The 22,359-nt window shown below is 42.2% G+C and overlaps 1 protein-coding gene across 1 annotated transcript; it reads right to left on the reverse strand.

Annotated features, from left to right (window-relative positions):
* Window positions 1–2,472: 2,472 nt before the first annotated feature.
* On the reverse strand, window positions 2,473–9,482 carry LOC124149978 (plasminogen-like). Its single transcript, XM_046521850.2, has 3 exons — window positions 8,663–9,482; window positions 6,497–6,533; window positions 2,473–5,713 (listed from the first exon to the last, which is right to left on the reverse strand). Exons 1-3 carry the CDS (start codon window positions 8,972–8,974, stop codon window positions 5,403–5,405), a joined length of 660 nt encoding a protein of 219 aa, XP_046377806.2. The 5' UTR covers window positions 8,975–9,482; the 3' UTR covers window positions 2,473–5,402.
* Window positions 9,483–22,359: the final 12,877 nt, after the last annotated feature.

Below are 22,359 nucleotides of genomic sequence, written 5' to 3' on the forward strand. Positions count from 1 at the left end.
GGTGGAGGAGGGTTGTTGTGTTGGTGTGTGTATGGAGAGGTGGAGGAGGGTTGTTGTGTTGCTGTGTGTATTGAGAGGTGGAGGAGGGTTGTTGTGTTGGTGTGTATATGGAGGGGTGGTGGATGGTTGTTGTGTTGGTGTGTATATGGAGGGTTGAAGGAGGGTTGTTGTGTTGGTCTGTATATGGAGGGGTTGAGGAGGGCTGTTGTGTTGGTGTGTGCATGGAGGGTTGGTTCAGGGTTGTTGTGTTGGTGTATATGAAGGGGTGGTGTATATATGGAGAGGTGGAAGAGGGTTGTTGTGTTGGTGTATATGGAGGAGTGGAGGAGGGTTGTTGTGTTGGTGTGTATATGGAGGGGTGGGGGAGGGTTGTTGTGTATATGAAGGGGTGGTGTATATATTGAGGGGTGGAGGAGGGTTGTTGTGTTGGTGTATATGGAGGGGTGGGGGAGGGTTGTTGTGTATATGAAGGGGTGGTGTATATATGGAGGAGTGGAGGAGGGTTGTTGTGTTGGTCTATATGGAGGGGTGGAGGAGGGTTGTTGTGTTGGTGTGTCTATGGAGGGGTTGTGAGGGTTGTTGTGTAATGAAGGGGTGGTGTATATATGGAGGGGTGGAGGAGGGTTGTTGTGTTGGTGTGTATATGGAGGAGTGGAGGAGGGTTGTTGTGTATATGGAGAGGTGGAGTAGGGTTGTTGTGTTGGTGTGTATATGGAGGGGTGGGGGAGGGTTGTGTATATTGAGGGTTGTTGTGTATATGGAGGGGTGGAGGAGGGTTGTTGTGTTGGTGTGTATATTGAGGGGTTAGGGGAGGGTTGTTGTGTATATGAAGGGGTGGTGTATATATGGAGGGGTGGAGGAGGGTTGTTGTGTTGGTGTGTATATGGAGGAGTGGAGGAGGGTTGTTGTGTTGGTGTATATGGAGGGGTGGTGTATATATGGAGGGGTGGAGGAGGGTTGTTGTGTATATGGAGGGGTGGAGGTGGGTTGTTGTGTTGGTGTATATGGAGGAGTGGAGGAGGGTTGTTGTGTATATGGAGGGGTGGTTTATATATGGAGAGGTGGAGGAGGGTTGTTGTGTATATGGAGTGGTGGTGTATATATGGAGAGGTGGAGGAGGGTTGTTGTGTTGCTGTGTGTATGGAGAGGTGGAGGAGGGTTGTTGTGTTTGTGTGTATATGGAGGGGTGGTGGAGGGTTGTTGTGTTGGTGTGTGTATGGAGGGGTGGTGGAGGGTTGTTGTGTTTGTGTGTATATGGAGGGGTGGTGGAGGGTTGTTGTGTTTGTGTGTATATGGAGGGGTGGTGGAGGGTTGTTGTGTTGGTGTGTATATGGAGGGTTGGAGGAGGGTTGTTGTGTTGGTGTGTGTATGGAGAGGTGGAGGAGGGTTGTTGTGTTTGTGTGTATATGGAGGGGTGGTGGAGGGTTGTTGTGTTGGTGTGTATATGGAGGGGTGAAGGAGGGTTGTTGTGTTGGTCTGTATATGGAGGGGTGGGGGAGGGCTGTTGTGTTGGTCTGTATATGGAGGGGTTGAGGAGGGCTGTTGTGTTGGTGTGTGCATGGAGGGTTGGTTGAGGGTTGTTGTGTTGGTGTGTATATGGAGGGTTGGAGGAGGGCTGTTGTGTTGGTGTGTGCATGGAGGGTTGGTTGAGGGTTGTTGTGTTGGTGTGTATATGGAGGGGTGGTGGAGGGTTGTTGTGTTGGTCTGTATATGGAGAGGTGGAGGAGGGTTGTTGTGTTTGTGTGTATATGGAGGGTTGGTTGAGGGTTGTTGTGTTGGTGTGTATATGGAGGGGTGAAGGAGGGTTGTTGTGTTGGTCTGTATATGGAGGGGTTGAGGAGGGCTGTTGTGTTGGTGTGTGCATGGAGGGTTGGTTGAGGGTTGTTGTGTTGGTGTGTATGTGGAGAGGTGGAGGAGGGTTGTTGTGTTGTTGTGTGTATGGAAAGGTGGAGGCCGGTTGCTGTGTTGGTGTGTGTATGTGGAGAGGTGGAGGAGGGTCGTTGTGTTGGTGTGTGTATGGAGAGGTGGAGGAGGGTTGCTGTGTTGGTGTGTGTTGAAGGTATGCGGAAAGTGTGTTTGTTGTGTTGGTGTGTGTGTTGAAAGTGAGAGAAATCATGGTTGTTGTTCAGAGAAAGTGATCCCCTGTACACTGTCAGCTGTCAGGGGAGCTTACTTGTCAAGATAAGATATTGTTTTGTCTTGTACCTTTTGCAAGAATGTTACTCATTTGGGATCGATGACATGCTTCAACCAAATCAGCGGGCCTGATCACACGATACCGTTAGTCGCCTCTTACGACAAGCATATTCGCCTTTCACGACAAACATGGGTTGCTGAAGATCAATTCTACCCCTGATCTTCACGGGCCGTAAGAAGTATGTACTTGACTGACATGGCGTGTGCAAATAATTTCCAATTAACTTGTTTACCTTTGGGTGCGCTCCGTCACATAATAGAGTATAAGAGCACACTTTCCGGCGTATCAATAATTTACAGACTTTACTTCAATCAGTGGATAGTATTTATTCGTAAGCATGGTTACATCATCATCATTAGATTTGTTCAAACCCACGTTTGTACAAGAGTACAATATAATAAAAACTTACATTGGGTAAACATACATGGAATAATACAACAACATACTTTACATTCATTGTTGTCTATAAGGCTTTGGATGTTGTGCACTTAGTCAAACAACTTTTGAGTAAGTGTAGCACGACGCTCTTTGGAATCGTCGTAAACAGAGCATGCTTGACTGTACTTCAAAAGCTGAAACATGTGACACTAAAGGCTTGAGCTGCTGGAATATTCCTCACATAAAGAGAAAGTTGACTAATAACATTGATGGGGATGCCTACTTCTTGCCCAAATGTCTTACCCCCAACTATTACACAGATGTTAGCAATGGGAAAGTCCATTTCGATATAGATTCTTACACCGTTATCAAGCTGGAGTGACACGTACCACGTGATGATGCATGATGTGTTGTGATAAGAAATCAGATTGACATTGACAACAGCTAATAGATAACAAGTAGCACACATATAATTAGATGAAGCAAAATGTACAGTAAGATTAACAAATAGCACACGGGTAATGAATGAATAAAACAGTTTATGAAGCAAGACGTACAAAAGAATAAAAAGTTTTGACAAGCTGATTGGATAATATTAAAAATGGGTGTTGTTTGATTACATCATCAAAGGCAGAAGACTGATAGATAGATAGATATATTTTCTTTATTTCCTCGTAATATGACGATTACAGCATATATATACAGTGTGTATAGTTATTACACCACAAGAGCTTAACTATAGCCAGTTGTAGTGGAAGTCAACAGAAACAGTATATATACATTGTTATAACAGAAACGCCCACTTTCTTATTGTGCAACATATGGTGAGGACCATCTGCTGCGATGCATGGAAATCTAAACTTGTTTCACATTAAGCAGGTATACCCCCAACCAACAGAGATACAAATACGTCATCTTCATCTTCCCATATTCTACAAATATGTTAACATCAAGTAAATCACAAATTCTTTTGAAAAGGAGGTCTCCTTCGTGGAGGTCGATTTGACATAAAAACATGTTTAACAATATCATTAGCAAATGTGCCACATTGACATTCTTTAGACTGTATAGAGGATGATCCCATGCGTGCAAGCCTAGCAATGTCAGCAAAGTTATCTGAGTGGATGTTAGCAACTTTCATAACCTCTGTGCACTACCTGATCTGATTGCGATATATCTGACAGTGATAATCTGGTCGGAAGTTTTCTTTCTATTGCTAATGCATCATGGTGGCGTACACTTCGCTTTACTAACTGGGTCCAACATTTCTTCTAAATAAAACGAGAATTATATACAAAGTTGTCTATTTCATCGCCCAGTTTATATTTTGTGGCAAGCCCTAACATGTTAAAGATTTGTGACTTCATATCCCATTCCGCTTTTCAACGACTGCTACTTTGCATTTATACTGAGCTTAGCCTGGCCATGAATAGATGTTTAAAGATAAAACCTTGATTTTTGTGTTAAGAAGTTTCCCCAAGAGAAGAGGTACACACTGATCTATCTAAATATCTTTGAAGGGATATGCTTGAATTACATAAGGTGTTTGTTTTGGAAACCCTTGCATTTTCTTACAGAAGTATTGTTGTCTTATTTCTAAAATTTCATACTCTTTCAGCGAGAGCCTTGCCCACACATTACAGCCACATAGACCACATGGTAAAACAAGTCTTTCCCATGCACGAACAGCAGCAATTGGGTTAAGATCACCAAAGACCAAGCCAAAGTTCTGATCAATATTACTCAATTGTCTCAGTTTCTCACAATCTAGGGTCGGACGTTCAAGGGATGATCTGCCTGCACAGATACATACACCTGCATATTTAACAGAATCCTTTACTGGGAGTTTGGTTTCTCCCAGATAGTTTGAGGGTGGCGCGTCCATTAGCTTAGAGGATGATACTAAAGGATGGGGAGCCAGTGAAGACAGTATCAGTGCCTGATTGGTGCTTATGTATTCTACTGATTTGTTGAGAAGTCTTGCCAGTGTATGGTAGTGGGCGGATCGTTGTGCCATCCTACAAGCTTATGGCCGTAACCCTCCCTCCAACACGTTGCTCTCACAGTCCTCCGTCTAATAACTTCAATAATTCTGAGTGTAGCTGTTAAACAACAAACACACACCCGCGCGGGCACATTGAAACGCACACATTAGTTATTATTTATTCAATTTTCAAATAATTTCTTCCACAGCCGCCACTGATTATCAAAATTTTTTGCAAAATTAAATAACGCAAAATACAGTTCAAAATAGATTATTGATTATTCTGTTATCCAGTTTGGTCATGACTGAATTCACAATTTAGTTATGTGAGAACCGATTGCTCGGTTAACCTCTGCATTTCTATTATTAATGTCTTCGCAACAATAATGAAACTCTTATCAATAGCGGAAAGATGCTTTTGAAAACCTGTTTGGTAGGGTGCAAATTTTGAATTTTTTCTTTCGCGATAGGGTCTTTTGCATTGGAAAATTTAGCTGTGTTTGTTTTCCGTAAAAGCCAATGTATATTACTTTATTAAAGACAACTATCGATACAACTTATTGAATATGGGTGTGAAGCCAACGACTCAAAGAGGCCACTCTCCCTGTGGAGATTCCAGGTTTGAATATGTCCTTAACACCTGATCATGATGCTGGCCTTAAGAACCGACTTAATGTATAGGATGGTCAGGGTTAGTGACTTTATTATAGTGTGCCAAAGTATCCCAATTAAGTGGCTCGATGCATATGACGGCAATCGCTGGATTGTCTGGCCACCGTCATAAAGCCGGAATATTGGTGAGTGCAAGATATGAGACTCAGTACTGCCACATATCAACGACCTCTAAGCGCATTCAGTTATGTTGCATCGCTCCCAGCGCTTGGTGGGATCTGTTGTGTAGCACCACGGTGTGTCCACTGCGTCAGAAAGTACAACACGGCAGTAGTTAGCTACTTCCTCCATAGTTTCACCAGTCGCGAAACTGCCAGGGGCGTCGCCATTACCAGGATGATTGTGGGTAGTGTGGTCAGCCCACCTCTGACATTCTCTGCCTGAAAGGGTGACATCTAACGTGCCATTGTAGAAGACTCTTATCTTGACAACAGTCCCGTCTTGATGCAGCTGTTCTGTGCCCGGTATGTAACACTCTTGCCCTGAGTAAAAGCGTTAGGTGTTGATATACAATACATACAGTCAGGGCATGAATACAAATGCGTGTATTTTCACGGTATTAAAGCAAGCGAAACAATCTTGATTAACGAGGATCTGGTTCGATAAAAGTAGAAAATGAAACACAGCGTTGCAAGGCAGAATACTATGATAGCCATTGTAGAAGGCTCTTGTCTTGACAAGGGGGCACGGTTGGCTAGGTCGTCTAAGGCGCCGTGATTCGCTGTGCAGAGATGCGTCCCTTGGGCACAACAGAAACCTATAATTGTGGTTTGCCCCGATTATGTTTGTCAGCACCATACTCGTGCTCGTGGGTTTCACCAAAGTGGTAAACGTCTGAGACCTGCATCACTTCGGACATCAAGCTGACACGCCAGGATATAACTGGAATAATGTTAAAAGCGGCGTTAAGCCCAACTCACTCACTCACCCTTGTCTTGACCACATTCCCGTTTCGAAGCAGCTGTTCCGTGCCGGTTTGTAACAGTCTTGCCCTGAGTATAAGCTTTACATGTTGATGTACAATACATTCTGTCGAAGGATCCAGCGTACGAGAAGCTGTATTTGACGGTTTTAAAGCTTACTAAATCCGAGATTCTCCCTGATTATGTTTCGAGCTTTGTCAGCATCATGCCTGTACTGGGGGGTGTTCACTAAAGTGGTAAATGTGAATACCCCCACCCCTTTCCCCTGACAAGCGGTGATATAACTGAAATACTGTTGAAAGCAGTGTAACCAAAACAAACTCACTCACACGTGAAACATACCTGATTTCAGTGGTGCTGGCATTACTCGGCGGTAGTTCTGGAAGGTGAAAATGATTATGTGCATGTTGAGACATACTCTATCTTTCTATTAGGCTCAGAGTGTGTCAGTAAACACTCAGACATAAGACTCAAGATCATTGAAATAAAAGGCAACCTATGTATAGGTTTTATATATGGTAATGTAAGCAGGGTATTCTGTTAGAGTTCTGTCATATTATGCTTTCCTCACTCATTGTGCTGACACAAACCTGGATAAAAGAACATCAAAGCTCAGTCTCCAAAGATGACTCAAAATCAGCTCTATCAGACCACATCTGTGACAACCCAAACCACAGCATTCAGTGGGAGATAGTCACAGCCCTCACCACCAACCTCGAAGACTTCAAAATCAGGAAACTACAACAAGCCATCAACATCAGAAGACTCCCTCCGTCCATCAACCGTGACCAATGCTATACCCCCGGCATACCATCAACTCATCAAAGACCCCAATCAGCCATAATCCCATTGTTTTTATTACTGGCTTCATTCTTTGGTTATGTCACTGACTTCACCGACGATTGTCATCACTACCCTTGTGTATAAATAAAAGGCTTCTCTACTCCAGTATAACAATATCTACTCTACTGTACAAACATTGCCTCCTACTTGTATATATACTTGTCAACCACACTCTGTATATCACTTGCAGCAGACAGCAGCTCGAAAGGTTTTATTGCATGAGTGGCGCAAAATCTTGCTGACGTCATCCGGCGACTAACAACACCTACGAGGATACTTTTTCGCGTGGAATCATGCAGGGGGTGGTCACACATGTCTTGTCACAAGATTTGACTTTAAGAGCACCTTTTGAGTGGACTCTGTTTGAATTGTTTTAATGTATTTTTTTATTTTGACCCCCATGTTTCTTTCGCTCGGCCGTATAGCAAGGGCACTATTGATATGACATTGTAATTTTGTAAGGACCTACAAAATTATTCCTGTCAGTAAAATGATCATCATATACTTTACACTTGTCTTTGTTTCTTTTTATGGAGCTACTGAACAAGGCAATAAGTTTCTTTTGCCCAGTAGTTTATTATTTTCTAATTGCATGTTGTCAACAAACGTGTTGGAACAAACTTGGAACTGTGTGTACTTCAGACGCCTGGCAGGGCAGTTCAAGGTATGACTTGTGTAGAATTTTTAAGAGTCTTATTCAACCAGAAAAAAACTTATCTACATTAGCATCAAGAACCCTTCAACGTCTATTTATTCAATTTAGGCTTGGGTTGTTTGATCTCATGATAAATGAAAGAAGGAGAACGTCCACTGAAAAATCGAAGCAGTTATGCCCATCATGTCATTCAGCTATAGACAATGAAATTCATTTTACTTTTGTATGTCCTATTATCGTGATGGAAGAACAAGGTCAAATTATCCTGTTCCTGCTTTTATTTCTCTTTTCTCTTAAAAAGAAATCTCCTATGATATAAAGACTGGCTACATATGGTACAAATGCAATTTCCTTCTGACACTAGTTGTTGACATTAGTATATATCCAAATATGTAAAACTACTTATATGTAACTCCTTTGTATATTGGCCGGAGGCCTCAAATGTAATAAATATCTTTGGCCTTTGGCCTTTGGCAGGACTGTAATGATAGGGAGACGGAACCAGTCTGTCTTGCTGCTCAGTTGTAGCTATTTGTTTTGCCAGCACTATGCCCTTTGCTTGTGGGTTTTACCAAAAGTGCTAATCGCTCATTCATATCAGGTATTCCTCCCACCCCAAACTGTCCATTGTACGATTCAAACCATATCAACCAACCAACTTATTAGAATGTTCCATCAGAATGTTTAATTTGGCAGATGGATGTCTTAGCGGAAGGACTTTATCGAAATACTTCAACAGAAGTAAGTCGGAAGGAGGATAGCATCGATAGGAAGCTTATTGTGGCAGCACAGGATCAACATGATCTGCGTATATTCACGAAAAAGTGTCTCGAAATACTGTTAACATGGGGAATATTGTCACATGAACACTGTCAGTAGAAAGATTTTGGAGAGAAGTACTATATCGACAGAAGAGCTAGAAGTAGGATGATAACAGTGTATGCATGATTTTAGTCCTTGTGGGAATGGAAGCGTCAGCATTAATAATAAGTTATCTTATCATAACGTACCTGCACAGTGTTCCAGTCGCTGATAATGGAGGTAACGACATCTCTGACGTCAACGTTGTTTGGTGAGGAAAACTCAAACTGGGAGTACACACTGCAATTCCTTGTCTTCTTGTAAGTGAAAGCTTTGCATGTTGCCATCATTTGACATTCTCGCACACAGCCCAACATGCCTCCCACAGTAATAGTCTCTAAAGGCAGACCAACCACCGTGTAGTTGTTGTTCAGTTGGGGGAATCTGTTCACATCTGCGCAAACGTTTTGTCTTGACAGGCACAAGCAAGAGCATAATAAGCCCACAATTATAAATAACATTCTGTTTGTAAACACCGTGGTTCGCAATGAATTTACCTGTCCAATCAGTGTTTAAAAAACATTCAATACCAAAACAATCGATACATATTTCAGTTGTCCATCTAATCGTGCCACACTTATGGTATCAACACCATCTCAGTACAGAGAGAGTAGTTTTGTATCTAATTGTGTATCTCCTTGGCGTCATGGCAATATGTTAATACCTACAATGAATTACAAAGAATTACAACACGAACGAGTCAAGGCGTCAAGAGAGTAGCGTAATGTGTCTGTTTACCATCTGCGATGGTATTATTGTTAGATGAATCAATAAAACAACTAAATGAAAACCGGTAAAACAAACAAGCTCATCCATACAACATGAAGGTTTGTGTGCCTTTTGTTACCACCACTTCCAACCACGCTTTCATTCCCCTGTTGTGTTGCCGGGACGGAATTGACTGCGAAACAACCTGTGATAGTTGTTCAACACGCCACAATGGAACTGGTGTTCAGGCTCGATGTTACGGTTGATAGATTCATTTACACCCCAGGAGAACAGAAACTGATTGTGTTACATTGTTTTGTGTGACGTAAGTCCTTCACCTTTGCCCTATGTGCTGATGTTAACATCAATGTTGATGTATCAAGAACTAGCACACCGGATTTAATTAGTGTTTCATGTCAGACCATCGAATATAACGTCTTTATCCAGCATTCTACCTACCCGACGAACATGTTACGATCTGTCTGCTGAATAAGCTGTCGAATTTTGAATGAGCGGGCTTGTAAAAGAAAAGCTCATTGACTCAGTAACATTTGGTGCTCAACATGCATATGGCTATCACATACACAGAAACTTCAAAACGTTTTCAATAATCATAAAGGGAATATAGGCTAAACGTAGAATCCATTGTATGATTCTGACCATATAGAAAGCATGTGTTTATTAATCACTATCAAGTGGTGATTACACAAGGTGTTCCCGAAAACGTGAGTATATCCTGCCTCGTCAGTGGCATGCATAACAAACACATACAAAGGCAAGTCAACGTTCTACCTCAAATAGTATGGTGCCATAAAGTACAGGTCAAAACAAGGAATCAGACATTTTGTTGTTTCTGATACGTTACGTTGCGAAATGTCCCCCACATGCCTATCACGAAAGCATGCTACTAAAACATGCCTTCAGTACTGCAAACCTGATTTTGAGCAATCGTCGCATGACGCTCTGCATGTTTCATGTTTTTACCCAAACATTTTGAAATGTAGACAGCGAAGTCTGGAGTCGATGGAATATTACTCAAGCAAAAGCGAAAATTTAAATAATGCCTTCTTCTGTGGGCATGTTTCTGTCACTCACAGGTCTAAATATGAAATAGATAAGGCACTTTCACTGGTCGCTGTTATTTCTACCTCAAATGCATATATCAGTGGCAGGAAGGTGGCTAGTTGACCATTATTGAACGATAGCGAATGATCCATTTATCTTAAGCTTAAGATTGACTTTTTGCCCTTCTTTTTAAATTTTGCTTGGTTTCTTATCATACAAACTCTGATAAGGAGGATTAAAAGCGATGTTAAAAGCTGGATTTGGTGGATTGGAATGAAGTTTAGTAACGTATTGGAGTGCCAGTTTTATTCTTCTGATATCCAGACAAGGTTCATTAGCTTCAACATATAAACTTGCAACAGGGGAAGTTCGAAATGCACCCAGACACAATCTAAGACCTTGATGGTGAATGGTGTCAAGCTCTTTAATGTATGATAGTCGGGCTGAACCATATATGAAACAACCGTAATCCAGTTTAGATCGAATGAATGTTCTAAATAGATGTCACCGAGTTTGTTGGTCTACACCCCATTTTGCATTTGATACCACCTTAATGATATCAAGTGCTTTTAAACATTTAGCCTTTTGATTTTTACATGAGGTATAAAAGATAAGATATGATCAAAGGTGAGACCTAAATACTTGGTTTCTTTGACCACTTTTATAGGAATATTATTCAAAGTCAGTTCTGCATTAATTTGTAATTTCCGTTTATTGCAAAAATGAATACATCAGGTTTTAGTTTAAGAGAACTTAAAACCATTTTCTTGAGACCATTTTGCATTTTATTAAGGCAAAGTTGTAACTGAATTTGAATAGTATTAATATTTCTACCATGGCAAGATTCATTGAAATCATCAACAAAAAACGAACTATCAATGTTTTCATCTAAATCCTTTGAAAGGCTATTGATTTTTATGCTAAAAGTGTCACTGAAAAAATACTGCCGTGAGGGATCCCCATTTCCTGATCATGTATCTCAGATAGCCCACTCGAACTTTAAATTGTCTATCTTCTAAAAAGCTTGTAATAAAACCAAGCATACGGCCACGCAGACCCCTTTTATGGAGATCTTTTAAGATGTCATATTTCCATGTTGCATCGTATGCCTTCTCCAAATGAAAAAAAGATTGATACAACATGTTGATTATTTAAAAAAACCAACCTTGCGTATAAATGACTCTAATCTAACCAAATGATCAATGGTGCTCCTCTGGTGCCTGAAACCGGACTGAATATCAGTTATCAGGTTATTAGATTCCAAATACCAGTTAAGACACCTGTTGATCATTTGTTCCGTGGTTTTACAGATGCAACTTAGTTAAGCTTTTGGGCGGTAATTAGAAGGATTCGTGTGATCCTTCCCTGGTTTTGGCACAGGGATGATAATAGCCTCATGTCAAGAAGACGACAATTACCTGATTCCCAAATACTATTGAAAATGTACAAGAGAGTTAACTGAGATGATGTTTCAATAATTGATAATGGATATCATTTTGCCCAGATGCTTTATCGTGAGCTTTGTTGCAGTTCACATAACGAAAAGGATTCATTGTATTGTATCATTGTATTATCAGATTTGAAATTAAGAATCTTCTTTTCCTGCTGATTTCGATACCTTTGAAATTTAGGATCATAATTGGCAGACGATGAATTTTTACTGATTGTCTCTGCAAGCTTATTAGCGATGTCCATTTTGGAAGTTAATGTCTCATTATCAACTGTTAAGTGTTGAACACTGCGTGTAGACCCTTTACCTTTTGAAACAAAGCTTCACACATTGTACCCATGTCGGGAATCGAAACCGGGTCTTCGGCGTGACGAGCGAACGCTTTAACCGCTACGCTACCCGACCGCCCCTGTTCATGGTAGGAACGAGGAAGGCAAAGGCATGGATCATAATGCCACAATGGGGACTCATCACTTAATACATGCAGTGAGTGAAAGTGGGCTTGGTTGAAATGTCATGGCAGTTTCCTGCAGCCAAAATATTTGATACTAAACCAATTCATCCTCCTCCCTTGGTGTTTTTTTGTGCGTGAAGGATAAATGCAACTAAAATTTGAGAGCAGTTACCGGCAATAAATAATTGTTAAGTGCCTTTATTGCCACACGTTAACATTTCAGCTTTAAAATGCATAAGAAGAGGGTAGCAAAATGTTTCATTTGACAACTAGGGCCACACGTCCAATGGAAGTGATAATTCATTTTACATAACAACTTGACCCGTGAAGATACAGGGTAGAATAGGTCTTCAGCAACCCATCCTTGCCGTAAAAGGCGACCATGCTTGTCGTAAAAGGCGACAACGGGATCGGCTGGTCAGGCGCGCTGACTTGGTTGATACATGTCATCGTATCCCAATTGCGTAGATCGATGCTCATGATATCAATTACTGGATTGTCTGGTTCAGACTCGATTATTATACAGACCGCCGTCATAAAGCTGAAATATTGCTGAGTGCGGCGTTAAACAATAAACTAACCAACTAGCATAACAACACATATATACTCTTTAAAAAAAGAAACTTGACATAGATGTAAACCACTTGTTGCCAAAATTTTAAAACAATTACATTAAAAGAGAACCAAAGAAGTCAAACAGAAAGATGATGTGTCTATAATTCGTGAAAACACATGCAAAGCACATAAACGTAGCGTTTTGGGATCAATTTTACAGTTTCATCAAAACGCAACCGCCGGTAAAAAACGTGCAGCACAGGATCCATTTAGGCATGCAGCCCCCCCCCCCCCCCCCCTGTTAAATGGGTATTAAAGTCCACATCAACGGCTGTTCAATACAGTCCTTATAACGGCAGTAGAGGCGGTGACAGAATGCCAAGACTGAATGCAGCTCAACGGAACAACGCCATTGGGAGATTACCAGCTGGAGCAACTCAGCAAGAAGTGGACAGGCACTTTGGCGTATCCAGACAGACAATCTCCGCACTTAGAACCCGATACAACAACGCCAACAGAGTTGACGACAGACCAAGGTCAGCTGCGACTCCTCTGAGACCGCACTACCACACCACGTCTACAACCACACAGATCCCTGGGGTACGCAGATTATCCGACCAAACGGTAGGCAACAGACTGAGGGAGGCTGGACTTTTTGCATGAAGACCTGTTCGACGTCATGTATTGACCCCACGTCATCAGGCGGACCGTCTGCTTTGGTGCCAACAGAGGGTTAGATGGGCACGTGCAAGGTGGAGAAATGTAATGTTTACTGACGAGTCCCGTTTCCTACTTACACGTGTTAATGGGCGCGCACGTGTCTACAGACGTCGGGGTGAACGTTACGCCCCCAACTGTGTGCAGCAGGTTGTCCCATGTGGCGGCGGGAGTGTCATGGTGTGGGCCGGAATTCATCACGGTGTCGGACGCCTCTCGTGCATGTGGCAGGTGCATTGACAGGTGTGCGTTACAGAGACTTGATCCTACAGCCTTACGTTCTTCCTCAAGTCAACGTTCATGGCGGACAGCAGGACAACGCTCGACCGCATATTGCACGTGTTTGTCAGGACTTCTTACAGCACAACAACATCCAGACATTACCTTGGCCAGCCCGGTCACCAGATTTGTCCCCGATTGAGTATATGTGAGACGGGTTGGATCGACGCGTTCGCAGAAGGAATCCACAAACACTTCCGGCGCTTCTTGATGCACTTCAGCATGAATGGCAGCTCATCCAACATCGTGACATTGACAACTTGATTGCATCTATGGGTCGTCGGTGTCAAGCGGTGATTGATGCAGAAGGAATCCACCGCCTCAAACACTTCCGGCGCTTCTTGATGCACTTCAGCATGAATGACAGCTCATCCAACAGCGTGTTATTGACAACTTGAATGCATCTATGGGTCGTCGGTGTCAAGCGGTGATTGATGCACGTGGTGGGCACAACCGCTACTGACATTTTCTGTACCCCTGTGACATTAACTGTATCGTGTACTTGTGTCTGTCTAGGTGACACGATTAATGTTTTGAACATTGTGTACATTGATCTTCAAACAGTGTTTCAATTATGGTTTCTGTGTCCTATTTTGAAACAATCGCATTATATTACATTTTGAAAGTCAGTGTCATGTTTCTTTTTTGAAGTGTATATAATAATAATATATGAATAATTTACATGTGTTTAAAATATACACAAAATAAATGGTACATACGTCGTTTTTAAATTGGAATTATTGCAGTCCATCCTTTATGGAGTCACGGGTGAAATTTCATTGCTTAATAAACATATTTGGAGAGTTGATCAATAATATGTTCGCACTAAGTAGACATAAGGCTTACAAAGGTCTCACGTGATGGGGCTATATAAAATGTATGTATAAAGTTTTGTCAAGATCATTGAAGGCATGACATATTTATGAGAGATGACATTCCTCTTCAATTGCGTTTAAGTCACAGCCGAAAAAGAATCTGTCGAGTCAAATCTCCCTGCCTATTGTTGTGTGTTGTCCAATCTCAATCATTAGGTGACGACATCCACATCTAAATGTGGCTAATCCTCGACGAAATACAGAATGTTCAATTTGCAATAGATGCTATTCAACATTTAGCAATAGCTTGAAACTGAAATTTGTGGCTAGTTTAGAATTGGTATACGAAGAAAGACACCACAGTGACGATTGCACTCGATCATGTGCTCTTTGAATTGAGAAGTCTTGATTTCCGAGCGTAAGTCCCACTTCCTTCAAAGTATGCTTCATTTTCCTAGATTTTAATCGTAGAATATTTGTTGTTGTTAAATAAATTGGCTAAAAAAATCTAACAATCACCAGTAGCCATAGGGATGGTGTAAATCCTTCTAGGGTACTATGTAGGAAGCAGATGTACCGTAAGTCCCCATGGTACCTAGTATGGTGACCTACCTTTGGTTATTGGTGGGCTATAGCCCATTTTTATTGTGTATTGTTCTGAATTGTTATGAATTTTATTATGATATGCTAGTTTTAAATCTACATCTGTGATAGTCTAGTGGTTTTACTGTCCTTTGTCGACAGATTTTAATGTCTATATGTATCAATATATAACTTGATTTAGTCACTATATGGCTGGGAAATTGCCGATGTGCCTTTAAATATTAACTCACTCACTCACTCACTTTATTTCCGATGGCCTGTAAACTTCAAACATCACCAAATTCATGTTTAAACAAAGCATATTTTATGAAAGTAACCTATTGTATAGCAGTAAATAAGTCTGTTTTAGAAGACTCATGTTATCGATGGTCAGCAGTTTTATTCAATATTTAATATACCCTGCAAAAAGAACAACAACAAAAAATGCAAAGGTTGTATTGCCGACATCCATACAAAATTAACACCAAAAATAAATTTGTCATTTCTACATGGATTGGGGATTTTTTGCAGAGTATACATTTTGTCATACACGTTTGCTGTTGTGGATATCTGCCGGTGTCACAGCACTTTTGACTAATATTTAGTACAGTTTGTCATATATGTTTTCTAAAATGGCTGACTGCCGGTGTCACAGCACTATGTAATACAGCTTGTCACATACGTTATAAACAGTGGATCATTTAAGGCCGATGTCTGTAGATACATGACCTATTAGATCCTGCCACACAGCACCTCCGCATGGACCTTGTGATGCTTGTGAACACATGATTGGGTAGACGACGCCATTGTTGCTGCAAAATGGTGCCAAGATCTTGCAAATTCTGTGGTTGGTTCTGGAGAGTGCGCAGACTTCTGCCAAGAGCATTCCAGACGGGTTCGATGGGATTGAGGTCGGGAGACCTTGATGGCCAGTCCATGACGTTGACTCTTGCATTCTGAAGGAGGAGGAGACGTAAGACAATCTGACGATCCTCTGCATGTGACGTCACATATGGTCGACCTGGCCGAGGGCGATCAGCGGTGCTACCCGTTTGCTGTAGACGCGTCTGTAAATCATAAACAGTCCGTCGACTACAACCCATCGTCCTTGCGACTTCAGCTACGGACCTTCCCGTCTGTGGAGGGGTGGAGGAGGGTTGTTGAGTTGGTGTGTATATGGAGGGATGGAGGAGGGTCGTTGTGTTGGTGTGTGTATGGAGGGGTGGAGGAGGGTTGTTGTATTGGTGTGTATATGGAGGGATGGAGGAGGGTCGTTGAGTTGGTGTGTGTATGGAGGGGTGGAGGAGGGTCGTTGTGTTGGTGTGTGTATGGAGGGGTGGAGGAGGGTTGTTGTGTTGCTGTGTGTATGGAGGGGTGGAGGAGGGTCGTTGAGTTGGTGTGTGTATGGAGGGGTGGTGGAGGGTCGTTGTGTTGGTGTGTGTATGGAGGGGTGGAGGAGGGTCGTTGAGTTGGTGTGTGTATGGAGGGGTGGGAGAGGGTCGTTGAGTTGGTGTGTGTATGGAGGGGTGGTGGAGGGTCGTTGAGTTGGTGTGTGTATGGAGGGGTGGGAGAGGGTTGTTGAGTTGGTGTGTGTGTGGAAAGTGAGAGGTGCCAGGAATAAAACTAAAGGTGCGGTCGGGTAGCTTAATGGTTGACGTATTCGCTCGTCACGCCGAAGACCCGGGTTCGATTCCCAACATGGGTACAATGTCTGAAGACCATTTATGGTGTCCCCCGCCGTTATATCGATGGAATATTGCTCAAAGCGGCGTAAAACCATACTCACTCACTCAGAAAGCTAAACCTTTGGTTTACACAAACTGCTGTAATTTGAGCTCTGTAATATTAGGAAATAACCTTTAGAATTCAGTACCATTGCCACTCTTTAGGACGATCTCTGCCGTTGGTCACATCGCACTAAGACAAGTTGCCTCAAGAGGTTAAGGGAATGAGCTGAAAGGGTTCTGTAGGTGATGGCCAGTCCATGACGTTGACTCTTGCATTCTGAAGGAGGAGGAGACGTAAGACAATCTGACGATCCTCTGCATGTGACGTCACATATGGTCGACCTGGCCGAGGGCGATCAGCGGTGCTACCCGTTTGCTGTAGACGCGTCTGTAAATCATAAACAGTCCGTCGACTACAACCCATCGTCCTTGCGACTTCAGCTACGGACCTTCCCGTCTGTGGAGGGGTGGAGGAGGGTTGTTGAGTTGGTGTGTATATGGAGGGATGGAGGAGGGTCGTTGTGTTGGTGTGTGTATGGAGGGGTGGAGGAGGGTTGTTGTGTTGGTGTGTGTATGGAGGGATGGAGGAGGGTCGTTGAGTTGGTGTGTGTATGGAGGGGTGGGGGGAGGGTTGTTGTGTTGCTGTGTGTATGGAGGGGTGGAGGAGGGTCGTTGAGTTGGTGTGTGTATGGAGGGGTGGGAGAGGGTTGTTGAGTTGGTGTGTGTGTGGAAAGTGAGAGAATATGTGGTTGTTGTTCAGACAAAGTGATCCATTGTACACTGTCAGCTTTCATGGGAGTTTAGTAGTCAAGATATGATCTTGTTTTGTCTTGTACCTTTTGCAAGAAATGTCTCGTTACTCATTGGGAATACCTCATACGCATGTGGACTAAGATCAAAAGCCTATGTACTGATATGTGGACCGCCTCCGTGGTCTAGTGGTAGAGTGTCTGCCGGAGAGCGGAAGGTCTGGGGAACGATACGCGGCCGCGTCATACAAACGGACATTAAAAGATGATACTTCTTGTTACCCTGTCTGACGCTCGGCATTAAGGGGCTATAACAAGGCCTGGTCGGTTCAGAGTTCACTTTGCCTTAGTTGGGTATTCATGTTAAACTGAGGCATGGTATCTCAGTGGGCAAGCACTATAAATCGGCATCAGTCCGGACTAGTTCAAGTAACCACACATACGTGCTATATACGTGAAAAAACTCTTGGGACGCCACGTTAAACCCCACTTCACCTCCCCCACTTATAATGTGTGCCAGGAATAAAACTAAAGGTGCGGTCGGGTAGCTTAATGGTTGACGTATTCGCTCGTCACGCCGAAGACCCGGGTTCGATTCCCAACATGGGTTCAATGTCTGAAGACCATTTCTGGTGTCCCCCGCCGTTATATCGATGGAATATTGCTCAAAGCGGCGTAAAACCATACTCACTCACTCAGAAAGCTAAACCTTTGGTTTACACAAACTGCTGTAATTTGAGCTCTGTAATATTAGGAAATAACCTTTAGAATTCAGTACCATTGCCACTCTTTAGGACGATCTCTGCCGTTGGTCACATCGCACTTAGACAAGTTGCCTCAAGAGGTTAAGGGAATGAGCTGAAAGGGTTCTGTAGGTGACGGTTTACGGGCAGGCACTGTCTCTCGTAACTTTAGTCTATGGTCACTTATCAATGATTCCGATTCAATTTGGGAGACTCTTCCCGTTCGGTAATCTTCAAAATAGCAAATGGTGAGGAATGGGCCGGAGTTCTCAAGCTGGAGTGACACAAACCACGTGATGAGAGGTATATATACATAATGTGTTGTAATAAAAAACAGATTGTCATTGACAACAGCTAATAGATAACAAGTAGCACACAGATAATTAGATAAAGCAAAGTGTACAGTAAGCATTACAAATAGCACACGGATAATGAATGAATATAACAGCTTATGAAGCAAGACGTACAAAAGAATAAAAAGGTTTTGACAAGCTCATTGGATAATATTAAAAATGGGTGTTGTTTGATTACATCATCAAAGGCAGACGAATGATAGATAGATTTTCTTCCTCTGTAATAAGACGATTACAGGATATATATGTATAGTTATTACAGTAACAGTGGAAATCAACAGTAACAGTATATATACATTGTTATAACAGAAACGCCCACTTTCTTTTTGCGCGACATATGGTGAGGGCCATCTGCTGCGATGCATGGAAATCTAAACTTGTTTCACATTAAGCAGGTATACCCCCAACGAACAGAGATACAAATACGTCATCTTCATTTAAAAGGAGGTCTCCTTCGTTGAGGTCGATTTGACATAAAAACGTGTTCAACAAAATCATTAGCAAATGTGCCACATTGACATTCTTTTGGCTGTACAGAGGATGACCCTATGCCAGCAAGCCTAGCAATGTCAGCAAAGTTTTCTGAGTGGAAGTTAGCAAGTTTTCATAACCTCTGTGCACTACCGGATCTGATGACGATATATCTAGACAGTGGTTATCTGGTCTGATTTTTGGTTGGTTGGTTGATTTGTTGTTTAACGCCGCACTCAGCAATATTCTAGCTATTTGACGGCGGTTTGTAAATAATCGAGTCTGGACCAGACAATCCAGTGATTTATATCATGATCCACGTAACTGGGATCGATGACATGTATCGACCTAGTCCGCGAGCCTGACCACCCGATCCCGTTAGTCGCCTCTTACGACAAGCATAGTCACCTTTTACGGCAAGCATGGGTTGCTGAAGACCTATTCTACCCCGAAATCTTCACGGGTCTAAACTGGTCTGAAGTTCCCTTTCTATTGCTAATGTATCATGGTGGCGTACACTTCGCTTTACTAATTGGGTCCAACATTTCTCCTGAATAAAACAAGAATTATATACAAAGTTGTCTATTTCATCACCCAGTTTTTATTGTAACATGTTAAAAATTGGCGACTTCATATCCCGTTCCGCTTTTCAACGACTGCTATTTTGCATTTATACTGTGCTGGCCTGGCAATGAATAGATGTTTAAAGATAAACATTGATTTTGGTGTTAAGAAGTTTCCCCAAGAGAAGAGGTACACACTGATCTATCTAAATATCTTTGAAGGGATATGTTTGTTTTGGAAACCCTTGCATTTTCTTGCAGAAGAATCATTGTCTTATTTCTAAAATTTCATAGTCTTTCAGCGAGAGCCTTGCCCACACATTATAGCCATATAGACCACATGGTAAAACTTTCCCATATACGAACAGCAGCAATTGGTTTAAGATCACCAAAGTACAAACAAAGCTTGTGATCAATATTACTCATGTTTCTCAGTTTCTCACAAGCTAGGGTCGGACGCTCAAGGAATGATCTGCCTGTACAGATAAATGCACCAGCATATTTAACAGAATCCTTTACTGGGAGTTTGATTTCTCCTAGATAGTTGGAGGATGGCGCCAGTTTTCGTGCACGTCTGAATGGTAATATGTAATGCACTTTTCCTTGCATTGTATTTGAACTGCCTTCGGTTCATTTCAGTAGTATGTAGTAGAAGGCTGCATCATCTGCAAGGAGTACACCGGGACACTGTCCCCATGGGGAGATTATGTCCTTAAACGGTGTCGTTCAGTTGATACAGTAAGTCATCCATATAGAGAGGGCTGATTTGCTGTGATAGTCTCTACTAGAGACCACCGTGTGATTGTTGTTCAGTTGGGTGGATCTGTTCTCATCTCTGCAAACGTTTTGTCTTGGCAGACATAAGTAAGAGTATAATACAACCACAATCTCTAACATAATGTTCGTCTACACAGCAGTGAAGAAACCCGATCAACCTCTGTTAAGAAAACTTTTGATCGATTGTTCTCCACCGGGCCAATCGTGCAACCAGTATGCTTTCAGCACCAGCCAAGGCAATGTTCTCTGTCTGATAGTGTATCTTCTTGGAGTAATGATACTGTTTGATCATATGGAATATCCTTAGAACTGTTTAACTGGCTTTTATGAAGTTGGTTATAGTATTGATTGATTGTTTTTTTGTTTAACGCCACACTCAGCAATATTCCTGCTATATGACGGAGGTGTGTAAATAATCCAGTGATTGGCATAATGAGCATCGATCCACACAATTGGTATCGATGACATGTTTAAATCAAGTTACACTAATGGCAAGCTATTTCATGGATGACACCAGCCAAGGCAATGTTCTCTGTCTGATAGTGTATCTTCTTGGAGTAATGATACTGTTTACAATAAATTGCTCTGAATACTCTGAAGATCATATGGAATATCTTTAGAACTGTTTAACTGGCTTTTCTGAAGTTTGTTAATTAGTATTGATTGATTGTTTTTTTGTTTAACGCCACACTCAGCAATATTCCTGCTATATGTCGGAGGTCTGTAAATAATCGAGTCTGTAAATAATCCAGTGATTGGAATCATGAGCATCGATCCACACAATTGGTATGGATGACATGTTTAAACCAAGTTGCACTAATGGCAAGCTATTTCAAAGATGACAACTTCTTTATTCTATTATCATTTGTCGTTTCGCTATAGGTCATCACTATACAATTTAAAACCTGTCTACACATTGTAAGCAGACATGCGTACCTTTTTATGTGATAAACGTATGCAATAAAGTATTAAAATCATGTTAAACAAAACAAATGGATAAAATATTTATACAGGGTTTATTAAATTTGTTGAAATCTTACAATAATCTATGAAACCTGCGGAATTTATCATCGGTTTGGTGTGTACGCTACAATATATCTGTCTTATCTTCGTGACGGGCTGGCAGCATGATGTGGACTTTAGCGACAGTTTGTGGATATACCTGACTGCAGCCATATACACTGAAAGGCAAAAGAAACGTCATGTGGATGTATAAATATAAATATCTTTATTTTCAAATGCTTATATATGTAAGTAAAGACATCGGAGAAAGTCAGTGTTTGACCCACATGAAATTAACAGTCTGGGGAATGTTTTTCCGAATTGTGAATTTGTGGAGGCACCAGAAGACATCACACCTGGGGGGTTCAAAATCAGTACCTGGCGTGGCCACGACGGGCGTTGACAACAGCCACACATCTCCTTTACATGGCGTGGACTAGCCTGTTGATGAAGGCCATTGGGATATGGGCCAATATCCTCAGGAACGCTGCACACAGCTCTGCTGCAGTTGTCGGCCTTGGGCGTACGTCGTTGAGTCGGCGTTGGATCTCATCCCACAAGTGTTCAATGGGATTCAAATCCGGACTGAGAGCAGGCCAAGGCATGATTTGGATGTTGTACTGCTGGAGGAAGTCCCTGGTGACTCTGACAGTGTGGGGACGGTCGTTGTCTTGCTGAAAGGTGTGGTTTTGATGACGGGCAAAAAAAGGCATGATATGGGGTCTGAGGACTATGTCAATGTAGCGGAAAGCTGTGATGCCATTACCCCTGCCCGGACCAATATTCTGAAAGACCATAGGTCCCACTCTCAGGTTCAGTCCGATTCCACCCCAAAC

This window comes from Haliotis rufescens, unplaced genomic scaffold, assembly GCF_023055435.1.
Source record: "Haliotis rufescens isolate VD_foot unplaced genomic scaffold, xgHalRufe1.0.p SCAF_9, whole genome shotgun sequence".
NCBI classification, from domain to species: Eukaryota; Metazoa; Mollusca; class Gastropoda; order Lepetellida; family Haliotidae; genus Haliotis; species Haliotis rufescens.